Source organism: Notechis scutatus, chromosome 8 (assembly GCF_049901735.1).
Source record: "Notechis scutatus isolate UNSWTSFEM ecotype Mainland chromosome 8, rNotScu1.2, whole genome shotgun sequence".
NCBI classification, from domain to species: Eukaryota; Metazoa; Chordata; class Lepidosauria; order Squamata; family Elapidae; genus Notechis; species Notechis scutatus.
The window spans coordinates 23,963,007-23,983,108 of NC_142016.1; the positions used below are offsets into that span (position 1 = coordinate 23,963,007).

Sequence of the window (20,102 nt, forward strand, 5' to 3'; positions counted from 1 at the left end):
TCAGCTTCACTGTCTGTCCTTCCAAAGAAAGAATAAAAAAAGCAGCTTGGCTGGCTGGGGAATTCTGGGAGGCGAAAGTCCACAGGTCTTAAATGTCTATATGGAGATTTTCCCAAAGGTGCTTTTTTCAGGAGGCAACTGGACTTTCTTGTTTTTTTTTCTTTTGAAGACGTTTCGCTTCTCATCCAAGAAGAGAAGGATGAGAAGTGAAACGTCTTCAAAAGAAAAAAAAAAAACCAGAAAATTCAGTTGCCTCCTGAAAAAAGCACCTTTGGGACAATCATTATTTGGATGACTGAGAATCTCTACAGTCTATGGAGATTCTTAATCATCCAGGTCATGGCTGTCCCGAAGTTGCTTTTTCCAAAAGGCAACTCTTCCTTCTTGGGTTTTTTTTCCTCTTTGAAAAGGTTTCGCTTCTCATCCAAGAAGCTTCTTCAGTTCTGTGTCAGTCTCAGAACTGAAGAAGCTCCTTGGATGAGAAGTGAAAAGTTCAAGGGAAAAAAACCAAATGTCCAGTTGCCTTTTGGAAGAGCACCTTGGGACACGGATCTTAAAAGTTGACAAGGTTGAACACTCCTGCTATAGATGACTTTACAAGTTCAAACTTCACTTTTGGCCTCTGCACACATCAGCAGTTGGATGTTGTTCTGGCCTTGAATCAGCCACATCATCATCATCAACGCTATCCATTCTTCCTCTCTGCTTTTCCTCAGCTTGTTTTTCCCAACTGGTAGATTTAGAGAATTTTTGGGAAGGGGTGAACATATCTTAATACTCCTTGCCTCCTATTTTCCTCATAACACCAACCCTGTGAGGTGTGTTACATCGGCCAGGATCCAGGGAGTTGATTCCCTATTTTTACCCAGGTTGTCAAAAGAGAAAAAAGACCAGGAAATACTCTTCCTGTAATGTCCTACGATTGTGACTTTTTTTTTTCCTCTTTAAAAAAAATATTGGTCTCTCTTCCTTTCTCCCACTGTTCCTTTCTTCCACATTCTCTATTACTGCCTGTTTAATTGTCCAGTTCAAAGGTGCTTTTTTCCAAAGGCAATCGGACTTTGTTTTTTCTTGAAGACCTTTCGCTTCTCATCCAAGAAGCTTAAAGTCTATAGATATTCTCAGTCATCTGGGTCATAGTTGCCCCAAAAGTGTTTTTTCAGGAGATAACTGAACTTCCTTGCTTTTTCTTTTGAAGACATTTTGCTTCTCATCCAAGAAGCATCTTCATCTCTGACAGGAATAGTGGGGAATCTTACTCGCAGACAGCTGGTCATTTGCATCCTTTTAGTTGGTCGTCAGAGCACTTGGAGGTTTCCCTATGTCCTCAGGGTCACCTGAGAGGTGCAAATGGTTCCTGTAGTCTGCAATTTTTCCTTCTGGAAATCCTTCCTACCTCCCACACCATTCCAAGGATGTTAGTCCCAAATTGCATAGCTAAAAGTCTGTAGAGATTCTCAGTCCTCCAGGTCATGATTGTCCCAAAGATGCTTTTTCAGGAGGCAACTGGACTTTCTGGTTTTTTTCTTTTGAAGGCAGAGGTGGTATTCAGCAGGTTCTGACCAGTTCTGAAGAACCGGTAGCGGAAATTTTGAGCAGTTTGGAGAACCGACAAATACCACCTCTGACTGGAGATTTTACAGCATCCTTCCCCTGCCATGCCCACCAAGCCACGCCCACAGAACCGGTAATTAAAAATTTTTTGAATCCCACCAATGTTTGAAGACGTTTCGCTTCTCACCCAAGAAGCTTCTTCCACTCTGACCAGCTTTCTGCAAGGAATATCAATCCTTCCATTCCCCACCATTCTGTCAGAGCTGAAGAAGCTTCTTGGGTGAGAAGCGAAACATCTTCAAAAGAAAAAAGGAAGAAAGTCCAGCGGCCTCTTGAAAAACCACCTTTGGGGCATCCAAGAAGCATCTTCAGTTCTGAGACGGTGACAGAACTGAAGAAGCTTCCTGGATGAGAAGCGAAACGTTTTCAAAACTCCAGTTTCCTTTTGGAAAAAGCACCTTCGGGGCAACCATGATCCCTATGACAGAATCTCCCTAGATTTCACCAATTAGAATTTTTCCGGAACCAAAGTTTCCGCAGCCACGATTCCTGCCCGGAGCGCCGTCCGTGCGGACCCGCCCAGGAACCGGAAGTCGCTCGGAGAGAGCCGGTCCGTCTCGATTTACCTTCCCCCGCGAAGACGGTGGGCGGCGCAAGATCGCAGAAGGAGCGGCACGAGCCTCGGGAGCCGTTTCCAACGGTGAGTTTCCGTCCTGGGCTTCCCCCGCTGCTTTGGTGGGGGGGGGGTTGCCTTCGAAAGGCGCCCCTTCCTTTGGCAACGACCCCCATCTGGTCCCCTTCGGGTCCTCCCTCTCCAGAGCGCTTGGGGGTGGAGGGTGGGGGAGAAGACCGGGCAGTCAGAATAACAAATTTAGAAGGGACCTTGGAGGTCTTCTAGTCGAACCCTCTGCTTAAGCAAGTAACCCTCTACCATGGCTGTCCGATCTCTTCTTAAAAGCCTCCAGTGGTGGAGCACCCACAACTTCTAGTGGCAAGTCGTTCCACTGGTTCATTGTTCTAACTATCAAGAAATTTTTCCTTAGTTCTAAGCTGCTTCTCTCCCGGATTCGTTTCCATCCGTTGCTTCTTGTCCTGCCTTCAGGGGCTTTGGAGAATAGCTTGACTCCCCTCTTCTTTGGGGCAGCCCCTGAGATATTGGAAGACTGCTATCCTGTCTCCCCTAGTCCTTTTTTTCATCAGACTAGACATGCCCAGTTCCAGCGACCGTTCTTTATATGTTTAGCCTCCAGTCCATCGGGTCGATGTAGAACCACTTTGAGATTTTGTCCAGCTGAGACCCTTAAATCTGAATATCTGGACATGTGCTTGGAGGGGATTCAGAACTACTTAAGGGATGGTGGGGTGGTCCTCTGGACCTCTATCAATATCACTGTGGAAGGGGGAGCCATAGCTTCCCTCCCTATCATTCTGTCTTTTTCATGGAATTAAAGTCTATTTTAAGATATTATCAACATCCTCTTGGGTCTTCCTCCCAAAATGTATAGCCATTGAAATAAATCATTGAAATTATTTTGAATTTGTCTTCTCTACAGTTTTAACTTTGCTTCACAGAACACCTCTTGGGCTTCAGACCATGGCGTCCTACAAGCTTATTTGTATTTATTTCTGAGCCACAGATCTGTGGTTGTCCTAGTAGAGTAGATGTTATTCCCTCTCTTGGGGGCATTTGATATCTGTTTGATTCAATGTTATAAAAATTATTTTCTCTCTCCAGGTGTTGATTCCCTAAGGGAAAAAAAAAGGAAAAAGCAAGCAGTTTGCCCCCAAGAAGGCAGAGAGAAAATTTTCCAGACAAAATCGAAGCAAGAAATCACAGTATGGAAATTCCGGCAAACAAAGGTTGCCCTTCGCAGAGCAACAGAGATTCTGATCACCGAGCATCTCCTGGGGATGATCAGAACTTTGCAGCCTCAGATATGTGCAACTTTGGGACAGTTGGCAGTTCCCCTAGGGGTCACACATATTGGGGAGAACAAATGTCAGGAGTCCCAAATTCACACAACTATTCCCTGAGCAGGAAAGGAACATTTCAATCACCTTCTCGTAGGGAGGAAGAATCTTGGCATCCAGGTCAAAATGGTTTGGTGGATAGACACAGGTCTAAAGTGGGGGCCCCTCTCTCCTGCTGCTGGGGTGAATTAAAGACAGAAAGCCCAGCCACAAAAACGGGGAGCAAGGTTACCCAAGATTTTAACCAAGGCACTGAAAAACTGGGGGACTTGGATGCTGAAAATGGCACCCCCAACAGAGAGGAGTCCTCCAATGACCAACAGTTCCATTACAAAAATGGAAATTATAAATCATCTTGTTCAAACGTAGTGACCGATAGTCCCATGGAGGAGGAAGACTCTGCTGTGCTTGCCATGTTCCACGCTGTGGCCAACAGCCACTTGGCAGTCCAGAGCCAACAGAAGGATGAGCCAGATTTTACAGCAGTCCAGAAATTGGACATTTTACGGAATTTATACCACACCAAACCTCTGATCTTCCTGGAGCGCTTCCGAACGGTATTGCGCGAAGAAGACTTGCCCTGTTTCCACCATCTCTCTGGCAATTATGAGGCAGATTTTTACTGCGCTGAAGTCCGCAAAGCAAACCTGGGCAAAACCCTACACACTAGGGTGAGGAACAAGCGCTACGCAGCTTTGCAACAACTCATCAGAGGTACCGGGGCCTGACTTCTGGGGGGGGTGGGGGTTGCAGTTTTTTTAAAAGTAAACCTGTGGATTGGTGGATTTATGGACTAAGGGTTAGGAACAGGCGCCATTTTAGCAGCATAAGTTGCAGGTGTTAATATGCAAAAAATTCTGATACATATTAGTGGCTGGCTGCAGTGATAGGACTAAGATCATTCATAGCATAGTTCTCCAGCTTAGTCAGAGATCAAATGCCCACAATAGGCTACACTAGCTACTCGTCTAGCTTTTTTGTGGTTCATCTTATTTTGCTAGTTAATAGTTCCGTTGTGCAAAGGCAGAAATTTGAGTTTGTTCTGTAACTAAGCCAGATGGGAGGGAGGGGGAAAAATGCATGGATGTTGGATGGGTGCATACAGTGATAAGTAGGTGAGTGGGTGGATGGATGATAGATACCATAGATAGACATGATGGATGGATGGATGGATGGATGATAGAGACAGACAGACAGACATAATAAATAGGTAGGTAGGTAGATAGATCATAGACAGACAGACAGACAGATAGATAGATGATAGATTGATGATAGATAGATAGATAGATAGATAGATAGATAGATAGATAGACAGACAGATAGATAGATAGATAGATAGATAGATAGATAGATAGATAGATAGATAGATAGATAGATATACCATATATAGATACCAGAGAGAGAGAGAGAGAGAATTGCCATTTGTCTAATCCAATTTGTCTGTTGCACCGACCAATGTGCCAGCTCACAGACACCCCTCTCTCCATTCCTTGCAGGTGGGGAATATTTCAGCGATGAACAAATGAGGGGCCGGGACCCCCTCCTTTATGAACAGTACATCGGGCAATATCTGAGCGATGAGGAGCTGCAGGAGCTGGGCCACTGTAAACTGGAGGCTTCCTGCTCCCTCTCGGGCATCCTCCTAGATTCCTACCAAGAGAAGGTCATCCAGCAGCGGTTGCTGATCCAGCAAGAGCAGGAAGAGGCCTGCCAAGAGGAGGAGGAGGAAGACAGTGACCAGGACAGCAGAGGTAGGTGAAACAAGGAAGTGGGATCTAGTGGTTGGACCTCAAGGGATCCAGGCCCTGAGAGCAGCCGAGTTGCTTTGAAGGGAATAACAGAGAACCTGCGGCTTTGCTGGGAAATGGGAAATAATGGATAGGATTTAAATCACCATTAAATTAAATTCTAAATTAAAAGAGAATTCAATCCATTTCTTATCGTCTCATAAACTGCCAGGGAGGATTTCTGTCTCCCTAAGGATTAGGGGAAGCTGCCTCTACTATCCTGAGTAGTAGGAGAGCCAGCTTGGTCTAGCGGTTTGGTCTAGGCACCAGGCTAAAAATCAGAGGACAGTGAGTTCTAACCCTGCCTTCCTTAAGCACGAAAGCCGGTTGGGTGACTTTGACCCAATCCCCAGGAGATGGTGAATTCTAGTCCCGCCTTAGGCATGGAAGCCAGCTGGGTGATTTTGTCAGTGAGTGTGATGACCCAAAGGGGCGTGGCACAAAAGCAACAAAGTCACAAAAGTAGATAAAGTCCCTTTAATACCTCCAACTTGGCCCCCAATGTCCAGTTATCTTCGGCTGGAGAAACAACTCTCCCAATAACAGTCTTTAAAGGGAAGAAATTCAGTCCAAACCCAAAGCGCATATAAATTATAAGTAAAAACCAATACAAATCACGCTGCAGCAATTAACGGCAGGATAAGGAATTGCAGACTTCCAAAAAACACACACAGTTGGTAGGACGCCAGAACTCAGATAAACCTCGACAAACAAAGATAATGCACGCTTTGCTTCCAGCAACAGTTTGCCTTTTTAAACAGATTTTCCAGCTGCAGCTAATGAAGGGGATCAGGGCCCTTTCCTCCCCCGTAAGGCACGTAACTCACATTGCTCCCTTCTCCATTCCTCCCTGCATGCCCTAGGATGAAGAGGGGGTGGCCCTGGGTCTTCCTCTGAAGGCCCAGCCAGACTGTGCCCTTCCCCAGTTTCTTCCGGAGCCACACACCCACTCCCTGCTTGACCTCCCCCTCAGAATCAGGGGTATGACAGTCAGTCTCTCAGCCCAACCCTCCTCTTCTCCCCTCTTTAGACCAAGATTTTAACCCCGATGCAGACGAATGGGTCCCCGATGAGGAGGAGAAGGCTTTTCTGCGGGAAGAGTTCACGAGCCGTATGTACCAGCGCTTCCTGGAGGGCAAGGATCTGGACTTCAACTACAGGTAAGGGCAGGACAGATCCCTGCAAGAATTGCACGCACCCCTAACAACACTAAGGTGGATTTACGTATTGTGGAAGCCAAGCCCAGGTAACCAAGCTCACACATTTCCCCACTTCTGAATTACTAGCAAGTAATTCAGTGAAAAGAAGAGTGGAAAGAGGAAGAGGAAAAAAGCACAAGATCGTAACTGTTCTGGCTGCTCCCCAAACACAACAAACCCTCTGTGGTTAAATCAATGATTCCTTTATTGGGAGCGCCAGCAGCCCCGGCAAAAAGTCTTTCTCTCTCACCGCAGGCTAACCAGTCCAGCCGGCCGGGAGAGGAATAGTTGTCTGCCACGCCTATTCATCTCCACCCCCTGCCTTTTATCCTCAGAGCTAAAGTGGGGCCTCACTAGCAGCAGTGGCTCTTCCGTCCCAAGGACCGGCCCATAGATTTCCACTGCTCTCCTCTCCTCTCCCTTCTGCACATTTGTACGTCAAGCATTGGGCCCAGCTGTTCCTCCTCTTCCTCATCAGCCACCTCCAGACCTGAGGGCTGTTGACGGGCGGCCCAGGCTCCGCCTCTGTCTCCCTCTCTGCCAGCTCCACTCCCCTCTTCCCCCTTGGAGCTCCCAGGTTGCCTTGAGGCTGACCCTGACTCCCACACCGCCTCCTCATCCGATTCAGCTGCTGGAGGGGCCGCCGGCCGACAGCCCACAATTTCGGGCTGAATTGTCGCAAGACAAGGACGCCCTGCGTTGAAACCCTAAACCCCTTTCCCGCTCTCTCTCTCCTTTACCCCCCCTCGCTTCCCACTCCTCCCTCAGTGAAGTCGACGAGAACCCCGAGTTCGATAACCTCGACATCGTCTCGCGAGACGAGGAAGAACGTTACTTCGACGGGGAGGAACCCGAAGCCGCCGACGGCATGGAAACGGAGGAGGCGGAACGAAGCGTTTAAGTTTCCCTGGGACGGAGGTGAGGCGAAGGCCCCCGGGCGCCCTGCGGCGGGGGCAACGAAACCAAGGATGCGCGCGTGGGGCGGTAACACCCCCCCTCCCCCCATTCTTGTTTTCTTCACCTGGCCTGAATTGGGTGGAAGAATCAGCTTCTCCCCTTCACAGCAAAGGAAGTGTTGAAATCGGAACCGGCTGGCAAGGGAAGTTGGGAAGGCCCAGGCCCATTTCGTAGCCGGTTTGGGGAAATAAACTGCTATGCTTCCTGAATTCTTCTGGGCCCCCAGGAGGAAAAGATGGCAGAGGACGGAAAGATCTGAGAATCGTCCTCGTCCCGTGATTGGGACACATCCGTTGTGGGAGATGCCAGCATGTTGGTTTTTTTTGTGTGTCTGCCTTTCTCCCTTGATTTGTAAATCAGTGTGTTTTTTTTTCAACCTTGGCCGCTTTAAGAGGGGTGGAACTTCAACTCCCAGAATTCCCCAGCCAGCCATGGCTGGCTGGGGAATTCTGGGAGTTGAAGTCCCACCCCTCTTAAAGCAGCCAAGGTTGGAAAAAAAACCCCCCACTATTTTATTTAATTAATCTCCATTAGAGACAGAGCTGGCTAACACCCCAAATCAAACATCCCTCCGTCCCCGCCGGTGTTCTGTTATTCCATTGGCGAATTGTGGTACATTTTCTAGCATTCGGAGGTGAACAATAAAGCCGTAAAGGTTGGCGTCACTTAGCGGTTTCTTCAGAACGCGCCAGGAAGCTCGCCACTGCGAAGTCAACATTCGATACCCCTCTGCCATGGTTGAGAAAACAGGAGGGGGGAACCCAAATGGAAGTCATTTTTAGGATTTGCGCTAATTAATTCTGCAATTAGAAGGGTCAGTTTGGTTAAGGCGCCGGTCTAGAAAGCAAGAGACAGTGACGAGAGCTGGCTGGGTGATTTTGGGCCAGTCACCAGGAGATGATGAGTTCTAGTGCTGCCTTAGGCATTAAAGCTGACTGGGTGACTTTGGACCAATCACCAGGAGATGTGAGTTCTAGTCCTGCCTTAGGCATGAAAGCTGATTGGGTGACTTTGGGCCAATCACCAGGAGATGGTGAGTTCTAGTCCTGCCTTAGCCATGAAAGCTGGCTGGGTGGCTCTGGGCCAATCACCAGGAGATGGTGAGTTCTAGTCCTGCCTTAGGCATGAAAACTGGCTGGGTGACTTTGGGCCAATCACCAGGAGATGTGAGTTCTAGTCCTGCCTTAGGCATGAAAATTGGCTGGATGACTTTGGGCCAATCACCAGGAGATGGTGAGTTCTAGTCCTGCCTTAGGCATGAAAACTGGCTGGGTGACTTTGGGCCAATCACCAGGAGATGGTGAGTTCTAGTCCTACCTTAGGCATGAAAACTGGCTGGGTGACTTTGGTCCAATCACCAGCAGATGGTGAGTTCTAGTCCTGCCTTAGGAATCAAAGCTGACTGGGTGACTGGGCCAATCACCAGGAGATGGTGAGTTCTAGTCCTGCCTTAGCCATGAAAGCTGGCTGGGTGGCTCTGGGCCAATCACCAGGAGATGGTGAGTTCTAGTCCTGCCTTAGGAATGAAAGCTGACTGGGTGACTTTGGGCCAATCACCAGGAGATGTGAGTTCTAGTCCTGCCTTAGCCATGAAAGCCAACTGGGTGACTTTGGGCCAATCACCAGGAGACGGTGAGTTCTAGTCCTACCTTAGGCATGAAAGCTGATTGGGTGACTTTGGGCCAATCACCAGGAGATGGTGAGTTCTAGTCCTACCTTAGGCATGAAAGCTGATTGGGTGACTTTGGGCCAATCACCAGGAGATGGTGAGTTCTAGTCCTGCCTTAGCCATGAAAGCTGGCTGGGTGTCTTTGGGGCAGTCCCTCTCTCACAGCTCACAAGGTTGTTGGGAAAAACAAAAAGGAGGAAGCTGTGTTGGATATGTTTGCTGCCTTGAGTTACAAAGAAATAAAGGAAGGGATAAAAGTTTAATAAATAAACGGAGGGGAGCTGATGTCCTTCTAAGAGAGCAAGGAATTTGCCCTTACAGCTGAAAAGACTTGACCAGGATACAAACTGTACCACTTTTTCTAATGAACTCAAGTGGCTTGTAAAGAACCTCTTTCCAGTTTTAATCTGGTTTGGAAGCCAGGTGTGTGTAGGGGGGGAAGCAAGTGGAGTTTTCAGCTGCTGCCAATTAGCTGTCCACTTACGACAACTCACACACTTCTGAGTCCCAAGAGGGCCGGCAAAATCAAAACCACCCATATTGTCTATTTGCTGAGAACAAAGCCCTAAATCTAGGCTAAGACTTTGTTTGATTTCTTAAATCCCATCCTCGCCAGCTGCTTTGGATGGCCACGGCCAAGAGGAGGCAGCAAATCTCCAAGAAACATCTGGCTTGGATTCGGTTTGGGGAAAAAAAAATGCAGGGAGAAAACCGCCTTCAAATTTGGCTGGAGAGGTCAGATGTTCTCTGGGAGGATGCTGGGTCGACCACAAGGCGTCTCTCTCTTCCCTTCCTTTTCCTTCGTCGTTTGATTGCCGTTACCCGTCTCCCTCCTGACCAGCTAACGGATTCTGGAGTTCCTTCGGTGACGGCAGCGATTTTACGACTGGACCCCAAACGCGTTCCTAACCAACTAATCAAAAAAGAGAAGCAACTGAGGTCCCAAGGAGAAATTTCCTGACCGTGAGGACCATTAACCAGCGGAACTGCTTGCCTCTAGAAGTTGTGGGTGCTTCCCATCACTGGAGGCTTTGAGGAAGAGATTGGATGACCCTTTGTCTGGAAGGGGGGGTTAGGGTTAGGAGGAGGGAGTGCCCGGCCGAGCCCTGCGTGGAAGAAGGTTCCAAAAAAAAAGTGGACACCATCCCTGCAGGTCCTGCCTCCCAGTTGCCACTGACTTCATCTTAGGCAGCCAGTCATCCTGAATATGTTTTGCTCACGCCGCAGCTTCCCCTTTTTCTCACGATGGAGGAATCCGACACTCAGCGCCATGATTGATGTTACGGTTAATGCTAACTGGTGGCGTTTGCGGGAACTGCTCTCCCGGAGCCTCCAAGAAGGTGCAAAGGCCCAGCCGTGGGCTGTGGCACCCGTGGCCTCGTGAAAGCCTCGCCAATAAAAGAGAGTTTGCAGCTCCGCGTTGAAATGCTTCTAGCCCTGTGGTTTGGCTCTGCTCTGCTACCCTGTCCTATTCTGTGCTGCCATATCCTTTCCCAATCTTATCCTACCCTAATCCTATCCTAACCAATATCTCCTACACCACTGTACCCTGTCCTATCCTATCCGATCCTGCCGTATCCTATCCGATCTATCCTGCTGTATCCTATCCTATCCAATCTATCCTATCCTGCCGTATCCTATCCCATCTATTCTGCTGTATCCTATCCTGCTGTATCCTATCCAATATATCCTACCCTACCGATTCTATCCAATCTATCCTATCCTGCCATATCCTATCCAATCTATCCTATCCTGCTGTATCCTATCCGATCTATCCTATGCTGTATCCTGCTATCCTATCCTATCCAATCTATCCTATCCTGCCGTATCCTATCCAATCTATCCTATCCAATCTATCCTATCCTGCTGTATCCTATCCAATACATCCTATCCAGTATATCCTACCCTACCCTATCCTACCCAGTCTATCCTATCCTGCCATATCCTATCCAATCTTACCCTATCCTATTCAATCTATCCTACTGTATCCTATTCAAGATATCCTGTCCAATATATCCTACCCTATCCTATCCTAGTCTATCCTATCCTGCCGTATCCTATCCAATCTACCCTACCCAATCTATCCCACTCTACCTTGTCTCATTCCATCCCATCCTTGACTTTATCCCCCCCAATTCTGTTTTCCTTCTTTGGACTCGGCCAACCTCAGGAAGCAGCACAACTGCTTCAGAACAGTAGTAGCTGCACCTTTGCTGCTTCTCTTCCATCCAGAGTCTGGAGGTGGGGGGCTTGTGGCTCCTTCGGCCTGGTCCAGTGGAATCCTTTCGAGGAGGAGGAAGAGGTCCTCGCCAGCCGGCCGCAGGGCCTTGAAGCTTCCTGCACAACCGGAGGGGGGGGGGAGAAAAAATGCCCTGAACTACCTTCTCCTCTTACCAATGGAACAAGTCGGGACTAAATCGGGGACCCTGTGGCTTCACCGTCTCAACCCAAGCATGGCGGGTGCCTGCGGCAGCCGCTCGCTAGAATGCCTTCTGGCCCGGAAGGACACCAAAACCCATAACGACATCCAGATGTCCCCCAGCTGTTGTTCCCAGCCCGCCAAGAAGGCAGCGTTTCCGAATGGCTCTGAAAGAGCCGCCTCTGGGTGTTAACTCGTGAACTCAATCCTCAACCCGTGTCACCTGCATGTCGGAATCCGCTTCGCCGGAAGCGTTACAAGTCTGATGGGAACTTGGGGTTGTTGTTCTTTTAAAAGAGCTTTTGCACAGCTTATTCCAAGCTGAGCTGAATTTCTTTCTTAGGGTTTTGTTTCCCGGGAGGGAGAGGAGAGAACATTTCGGCTGCCAAATGGAATCCTTTTTGTTTTTGTTTTTGCGGGAAACATACATTATATAAGGCTGAAGCCTTGGGAATTCAGGGAACTTTGGTAGCAGAAGTCTTACTCTTTTAAAATTCACATATGGCTGGAAACTATTAACAAAACAACACATAGACTTGAAACCGGAGACATCCCTGTTGGGCATACTACCAGAAAGCCATAATAAAGGCAATACATATTTAATTTTACATATTCTTAACAGCAGCCAGGATTGTATATACACAATACAGGAAAAATGAAGAGATAATAATATAATAATATAATCAAAACGATTCTGGAATGTGCAGAACTAGGTAGGTTAACTCTAAAAATTAAAGAAAAAGAAGATTCGGACTATTTTATAACATGGAAACTTTTCTATAAATGGTTAGTGCAGTGATGCCGAACCTTTTTGTTTGGTGTGCCGAAAGCGCACAATGCAATGCGCCCTGCCCACCCCTGAGATAGTGGAAGATTGCTATCATGTCTCCCCTCGTCCTTCTTTTCATTAAACTTAGACATACCTAGTCCCTGCAACCATTCTTCATATGTTTTAGCCTCCAGGCCCCTAATCATCTTCGTTGCTCTTCTCTGCCCTTTTTTGGGGAGGGCTGTCACTCCCTCTCAGCTCAAAAATCATAAAGGTGAGCTCAAAACCAGGGGTGTCCAACCATGGCAGACTCACAGAGGACTAGCAGAATAGAATAGAACAGAATTCTTTATTGGCCAAGTGTGATTGGACACACAAGGAATTTGTCTTGGTGTAAATGCTCTCAGTGTACATAAAAAAGAAAAGATACCTTTGACAAGAGTCAAGAATCATCAGGTACAACACTTAATGATAGTCACTGGGTATAATAAGCAATCAAGTCATACTAGGAAACAGTCAATATAGATCGTAAGGATGCAAGCGACAAAGTTACAGTCATACAGTCACAAGTGGGAGGGGACGGGTGATAGGGAGTGATGAGTAGATTAACAGTAATAGTGCAGACTTTGTAAATAGTTGGACAGTGTTATGGGAATTATTTGTTTAGTAGAGTGATGGCATTTGGGGAAAAAACTCTCCTTGTGTCTTGTTGTTCTGGTGTGCAATGCTCTGTAGCGTTGTTTTGAGGGAAGAAGTATGGCCAGGCACTCCGTTGCCCAACAACAACCTCTTTAAAACACCCCAAAGAGGAGGAGGTTTGTGTATCTGCCACCCCAAAAACCCGTTGTGTATCCCCCCCGAGACTCAACCCCAAGCAGTTTTTAATTTCTGCAAAAAAATAAAAATAAATCCTCGGCCAACAGCTGGGAGCCGGGCCTTTGGACCGCCGTTCCACAAGGAGGTTCCTGCCTGCCAGCGTGGCGGCCTGCCAGCTCCGAATTGCTCTCCGGAATGCCATGGAGGCCGGGCAGCGGGTTGAGGCTCTCAGCAAGCTGCAACGGAGTCCCGTGGGCGCTCCAACCCAGCCCTATCCTGCCATCCCGGGACGGCGGGGAGGGGTGGAACACCCAGGGATCTCTTGCCAACTCAGGGCTGGATCTCACGCCACTTTCCCTTGAGGTGGCGAGATCCGTGGGGGAACCCCCCAATGATTAATCCTTCCCTTGGCAACCCTCAGGCCTCAGCCTGCTGTTGGGCTGGTACGGAGGCCGACTTCTCCCTGGCTGCTTGTCTTCTCGTTCTGGGGCTGGTGTGGATTACTTTGCAAACAGGATGCTGTCTGGGCCCGGCGGAGGGAGGGTATTCCCGCCACCCCTCCTTCCCTCCCTTCCCCGTCCCGCGAGCCGGGAGCGTTTTTTCCCTGAGTCACAGATTTTGGCAGAACCGAACGGAGCGCAGTACGAAGCAGAATAACAAGAGTTGGAAGGGGACCTCGGAGGTCTTCTAGCCCAACCCTCCCCCCCCCCGTCCCATTGGCAGGAGATCCCCTACGATTCTGAACCAACCGGTCTCTTCTTGGCAACCCCATCTCTCTCCACACTCCGGTTGGAGTACAATTTAAAAAAACAAAAACAAATAGAAGAATAGTACATTTCATCTCTATGTCACTGTGCAAGTGCAGAATAAAAGACTGGGAGCTCCATTCGCTTATCCCCATGCCAGTGAGGTAACAGGACAGCAGAGTTGGAAGGGACCCTGGAGGTCTTCTAGTCCAGCCCCGACTGCTCAGGCAGGAAACCTACCATTTCTGACAGATGGCAGTCCAGTTTCTTCATGAAAGCTTCCAGTGATGAAGCTGCCACAACTTCTGAAGGCAACTTCTGTTCCATAGGTTGACTGTTATCACTGTCAGAAAGTTTCTCCTTATTTTTCAGGTTAAATCTCTCCTTGTTCAGTTCCCATCCATTATTCCTTGTCTGGCCTTCAGGTACCTTGGAGAATAGCTTGACCCCTTCCTCCTCTCTGGGGCAGCCCCTCAAATATTGGAAGACTGCTCTCCTGTCTCCCCTGGTCCTTCTCTTTACTAGACTAGCCATGCCCAGTTGCTGTAACCGTTCTTCATATTTTTTAAGCCTCATCATCCTGGTTGCTCTTTTCTGCACTCTTTCTAGAGTCTCAAACATCTTTTTTATAGTGTGGTGACCAAAAATGGATGCAGTGCTCTAGGTGTGGCCTTACTAAGGCTTTATAGAGTGGTATTAGCACCTCCCTTGATCCTCAATTGAATAGCTTGCCCCCCTCTTCTTTGGGGCAGCCCCTGAGATAGCGGAAGACTGCTATCATGTCTCCCCTCGTCCTTCTTTTCATTAAACTTAGACATACCTAGTCCCTGCAACCATTCTTCATATGTTTTAGCCTCCAGGCCCCTAATCATCTCCGTTGCTCTTCTCTGCCCTTTTTTGGGGAGGGCTGTCACTCCCTCTCAGCTCAAAAATCATAAAGGTGAGCTCAAAACCAGGGGTGTCCAGCCATGGGGCCTTTTAAGACTTGTGGACTTCAACTCCCAGAATTCCCCAGCCAGCTGTGCACAAGTCTTAAAGGCCCCACGGTTGGACACCCCTGATCTAAAGAAGCAAATAAGGAGAGGATAGATCGTTGTCACGTCCTCTTTGTGCTTCCCAAAAAGAAACCTGCTTTTGAGCAGGATGTTGAGGAGGATGTTGCAATCCCACAAATTGTGCAAAACCAGGCATGTCCCGGCAACAGGTATTTTGGGCAAAGAGAGCCGTCAAGGTTCCCTGGTGCATTTTTGTTTTTGTTTTTCCGGAAGCTCCTGAAATCAACCTGAGGCTCATGCCTCTTGAAAGCTTCTTTTTTAATACAGGCCGTCCTCGACTTAATGACCACCACCGAGCCCCCAATTTGTGTCGCTAAGGGAGAGAGGCGTTTGTTTAGCGAATTTTGCCCTCGTGTTACGACCTTCCTTGCTACCGTTGTTAAGTGAATCTCCGCAGCTTTTAAGTGAGGGGGCGCATTGTTAAGTGAATCTGGCTTCTGCGTTGACTTGGTTTGTCACAAGGGACACTGCCATCGTCATAAATAGGAGTCAGCTGCCAAGCATCCGAATTTTGTGTCAACTCATCAAACATTTTTAATGGCCATTTAATAGTTGCCAACAGAAAGGGAAGGGGAGAGAAATGACATTTTGATCATGTGACCACAGGGTGGCTGGAACGGTTATAAGTGTGAAAAACAGTCATAAGTCACATTTTTCAGTTCTGTTGTAACTTCGAACAGTCACTAAATGAACTATTGTAAGTCGAGGACTACCTGTATAGGGAGCAAATACCGATGTATTTCAGATTTCTGCAGTGGCAGAAGTGAAGAAATGTGCAGATGTGGGAAAGAAATAAAGATAGAAAGGGGGGGTGGAGAAAGTAAAGGAAAGAGAGAGATGAAAAGAGAAAGAGAAGGAAGGAAGGAAGGAAGAATGAAAGAAAGAAAAAGATGGGAAAGGGAAGGAAGGGATATGAAAGAAAAAAGGAAAGAAAGAAAAAGGAGATGGGAAGGAGGGAAGGAAGGAAAGGAAAGAGGAAAAAGAAGGAAGGAAGAAATAAAAAGAAAAGAAAGAAAAAGATGGGAAGGAGGGAAGGAAGGGATATGAAAGGAAAAAAAGGAAAGAAAGAAAGAAAAAGAAAGAAAAAGAAAGAAAGAAAGAAAGAAAGAAAGAAAGAAAGAAAGAAAGAAAGAAAGAAAGAAAGAAAGAAAGAAAGAAAGAAGAAGAAAGAAAGAAAAGATGGGAAGGAAGGAAGGAAGGAAGGAAAGAAGGAATATGAAAGAAAAAAGGAAAGAAAGAAAGAAGATGGGAAGGGGGAAAGGAAGGGAAGGAAGGAAAGGAAAGAGGAAAAAAGGAAGGAAGAAAGAAAAAGACAAAGAAAGAAAAAGATGGGAAGGAGGGAAGGAAGGAATATGAAAGAAAAAAAGGAAAGTGAAAGAAAGAAAAGAAAGAAAGAAAGAAAGAAAGAAAAGATGGGAAGGAGGGAAAGAAAGGAAGGAAAGAAGGAATATGAAAGAAAAAAGGAAAGAAAGAAGATGGGAAAGCGGGAAGGAAGGAAAGGAAGGGAGACAAAAAAAGAAGAGAAAGAGAAAGAAAAGAAAGAAAAACAGAAAAGATTTTGCTGTGATGGTTTTAAGTATGAGGGAAATAAGCCCCCTTTTTCAGTTCCACTGTAATATTGAACGCTTGCTAAATAAACAGTTGTAAATCAAGGGCTACCATAATTGCTTAAAGAGAGCTAGTTTCTGTAGCTTCCTGTGTACAGGTTCACACCTGCACAACCTACAGTCGTACAAGTTTGTGTACAAGTTCACCCTTCGAGATGCGAAGTCCCAAAACGAGTCATTTTTTCCCCCCTCGGTGCTATCGTAGCTTCGAACGGTCCCTTAACAAACGGCGGGAAGCCCAGGGCTCCCTGTACGACTCTCTATAAAGCTGAACTTTAGGAAAGATGGCGGATCCGGAGTTGCCGAGGGCATTCGGTGACAACCCCCTCCCCAGGGGAGGATTTGAACCTGGCTCTCCTCCCTCCTCCCAAACCTCTTCAACCATAAAGTCCACCCTGGGCTCCTTGTAAAACCCTGGACGGGTGGCTTGCGTCATCCAGCAGCCTGGATCCGCGTTTCTGAATTTCCAGGGAGCGAAGGAGAGAAATTTCTAAGAAGCTGAGGTCACCGGCTTTGAAGATTGCAGGGTACCCTTGGGCTGGAAGACGCTTGTGGTTTGATACAACCCTTCGTTTGCCTTTCCCAGGAGTATGTGGGAGTCGGGTTTGGCTGGGCTACAACTTTCGGAGTCCGAGTTTCCTCCCAGCCCCCCAAGGCTGGACTACTTGATGATTAAATCATGGTGGAAGTTCAGCCAACTCTGAACATTCGAGAGCATTCTTCTCAGAATCCTTCCAGGAAAGTCACATTGCATCCCTGGTCAAAAAGGGCCCAGCAGAGATTCGACTACCTGAGGCTTCTCAGAAAACAACCACTGAATGAAAAACTACTGTTGACCTTCTACCGCTGCACCATAGAGAGCATTTTAACATACTGCATCTCTGTCTGGTTTGCCAATTGCACAGTGGCAGATAGGAAAGCGCTCCAGAGGGTTAATGTCATTGCCCAGAGGGTCATTGGTTGCCCTCTCCCCTCTTTGGAAGAGCTTTATAGCTCCCGCTGCCTTAAGAAAGTTCAAAACATTCTCAAAGATCCATCTCATCCTGGGCTCCCCATTTTTTTGAACTATTACCATCTAGCAGACTGTACAGAATAATAAAAACAAGGACAAATAGGCTGAAAAACAGATTGTATCCCAGGGCAGTAGCACTGTTGAATTCTACTGTATGGTGCAGTTGTTGGTGTGGTATCGGGGGTTTTCGGTTCAATGTGTGGGGTGTGAAGGATGCGTGTTTGTGTTCATTTTCATGGCCATGGTCATGATGTGCACTGAAGATGGTGTTTGATTTCATTGTACGAGGTGCAATGACTATAAAGTAAACTAAAAATAAAAAACCAAAACTGCTTGGTCGTTTTTTTTAATCCATAACCTTGGTTGCTTTCCCACAGCTTGGTTTAAAGAAGATACCTTTGCGGGAGTTCCTTGGTTTCTTTCTTGCAGACGTTTCATAACCCAGCTAGGTAACATCAGCAGGGTTAGAAGAGAAAGGGGTTTTTCTCTGCCATCCATTTTAAAGCAGGTTGGCTGGGGAATTCTGGGAGTTGAAGTCCACCCAGCTAACTAAGGTGATGGAAGGCCCAGAGGCTAAAACAGAGGAAGGATGGCTGCAGAATTTGGGTTTGGCTAATCTAGAGAAGAGAAGGGCTGGGGGGGAGGCACATGATAGCAGAATTCCAATATTTGAGGGGCTGCCACAAAGAGAAGGGAGTCCATTTATTTTCCAAAGCACAAAAGGCAGGACGAGAAAGAACGAGTGGAAAATAATCAAGCAGAGAAGCAACCTGGAATTAAAGAGAAACTTCTTAACAGTGAGGATTCACCAATGGAACAGCTTTGCCACCAGAAATTGTGGGTTCTCCATCACTGGAGGCTTTTAAGAAGAGGCTGGACAGTCACTTGTCTGAAATGGTCTAGATCTTGGACCTCCTGCTTGAGCAAGAGGCTGGACTAGAAGATCTCTAAGGTCCCAACTCGATTCTGATCTTTAGTGCATGCTGACTGGGGGAATTCTTGGAATTTAGGAATGGGATTATAAGCCTCCTGGAGCGAGGCCTCCATGGGCAGGATGCAGACAAAGGAAGCAGCCAGCCCAAGGCCAGCTGGGAACGAGGAAGGCACGGTAGCCCGTTGGAAACGTAGATGTAGGGGTGACCCCAGGGCTTGTTTTCCTTCCCATCCCTTTGCTTGCTTTTGTTTAGGCCCAGCTGCGTGTCGGAGAGGACCCTGGATCTATTTCCATCACCCGTGGGCAGTGGTAATGATACCTCTTTACGGCCCGAAATTACACCGTGGCCTCTTGAGTCACCTGCCTGGTTCTCAGCCCCAGCCAGGCCCCACCAGTGACTCACACCTTGGAGAGGTGCTCCTGCCGGACCACAGGAGGCAGGGAGGCAGCTGAGTAAACACTACCGATAAGAGGGGCGTGTGTCTGTGTGTGTGTGTGTGTGTGTGTGTGTGTGAGTGTGTGTAGGGGGGGGGGCTCCACCCACGCAGGCATCTCTGCCCAACGTGGCAGAGTTCCCTGGAGGGGCTGATTCAGCCACGAGGAGACCTGTTGTTTTGTTTTTCAACCCCTTCAAACAATCCTCAGGGGACGAGGTAAAAAGCCGAACGCGCACAGCCCTTCTCAGGGGAAGGCACTCGGTTCCTCTCGGATCACGAGGAAGAAATTTCTTGCCTCCGTTTCTTCGGGTTTTCTCCGTCATCACCTCCTCACTCCCACGGGAGGGCACCCCAGCGCGTGCCCGCAAAGCCACCTGCAGCGTTCCAGCTGCATCCTTTCGTGGGCAGGGCGGCTGCCTCGGTTTTTGAACGATGGGTTGGTTGAGGAGCCCGTCTTTTATTCGTTTGACAAGCAGCTCAAAGCGACAGGCGTATCTAACGTACCATCCCCTCCGCCTATTTCCCATAATGACAATCTTGTAAGGTGGGTTGAACTGAGAGAGAGAGAGAGAGAGAGAGAGAGTCATCCAAAATCACTTGGCTGGGTTTTATGGCTAAGGTGGAACTAGAACTCACTGTCTCCTTGTGATTGGCCCAATATCAACCAGTCAGCTTTCATAGCTAAGGTGGAACTAGAACTCACCGTCTCCTGGTGATTGGCCCAAAATCAACCAGTCAGCTTTCATGGCAAAGGTGGAACTAGAACTCACTGTCTCCTTGTGATTGGCCCAATATCAACCAGTCAGCTTTCATAGCTAAGGTGGAACTAGAACTCACCGTCTCCTGGTGATTGGCCCAATATCAACCAGTCAGCTTTCATGGCAAAGGTGGAACTAGAACTCACTGTCTCCTTGTGATTGGCCCAATATCAACCAGTCAGCTTTCATAGCTAAGGTGGAACTAGAACTCACTGTCTCCTGGTGATTGGCCCAATATCAACCAGTCAGCTTTCATGGCAAAGGTGGAACTAGAACTCACTGTCTCCTTGTGATTGGCCCAATATCAACCAGTCAGCTTTCATAGCTAAGGTGGAACTAGAACTCACCGTCTCCTGGTGATTGGCCCAATATCAACCAGTCAGCTTTCATGGCAAAGGTGGAACTAGAACTC

At 47.8% G+C, this 20,102-nt stretch overlaps 1 protein-coding gene across 1 annotated transcript; it reads left to right on the forward strand.

Annotated features, from left to right (window-relative positions):
- The first annotated feature begins 2,154 nt into the window (after positions 1-2,154).
- On the forward strand, positions 2,155-7,710 carry CCDC97 (coiled-coil domain containing 97). Its single transcript, XM_026691911.2, has 6 exons — positions 2,155-2,254; positions 3,290-4,239; positions 5,022-5,276; positions 6,343-6,472; positions 7,280-7,429; positions 7,576-7,710. Exons 2-5 carry the CDS (start codon positions 3,393-3,395, stop codon positions 7,410-7,412), a joined length of 1,365 nt encoding a protein of 454 aa, XP_026547696.2. The 5' UTR covers positions 2,155-2,254; positions 3,290-3,392; the 3' UTR covers positions 7,413-7,429; positions 7,576-7,710.
- The last annotated feature ends 12,392 nt before the right edge of the window (positions 7,711-20,102 follow it).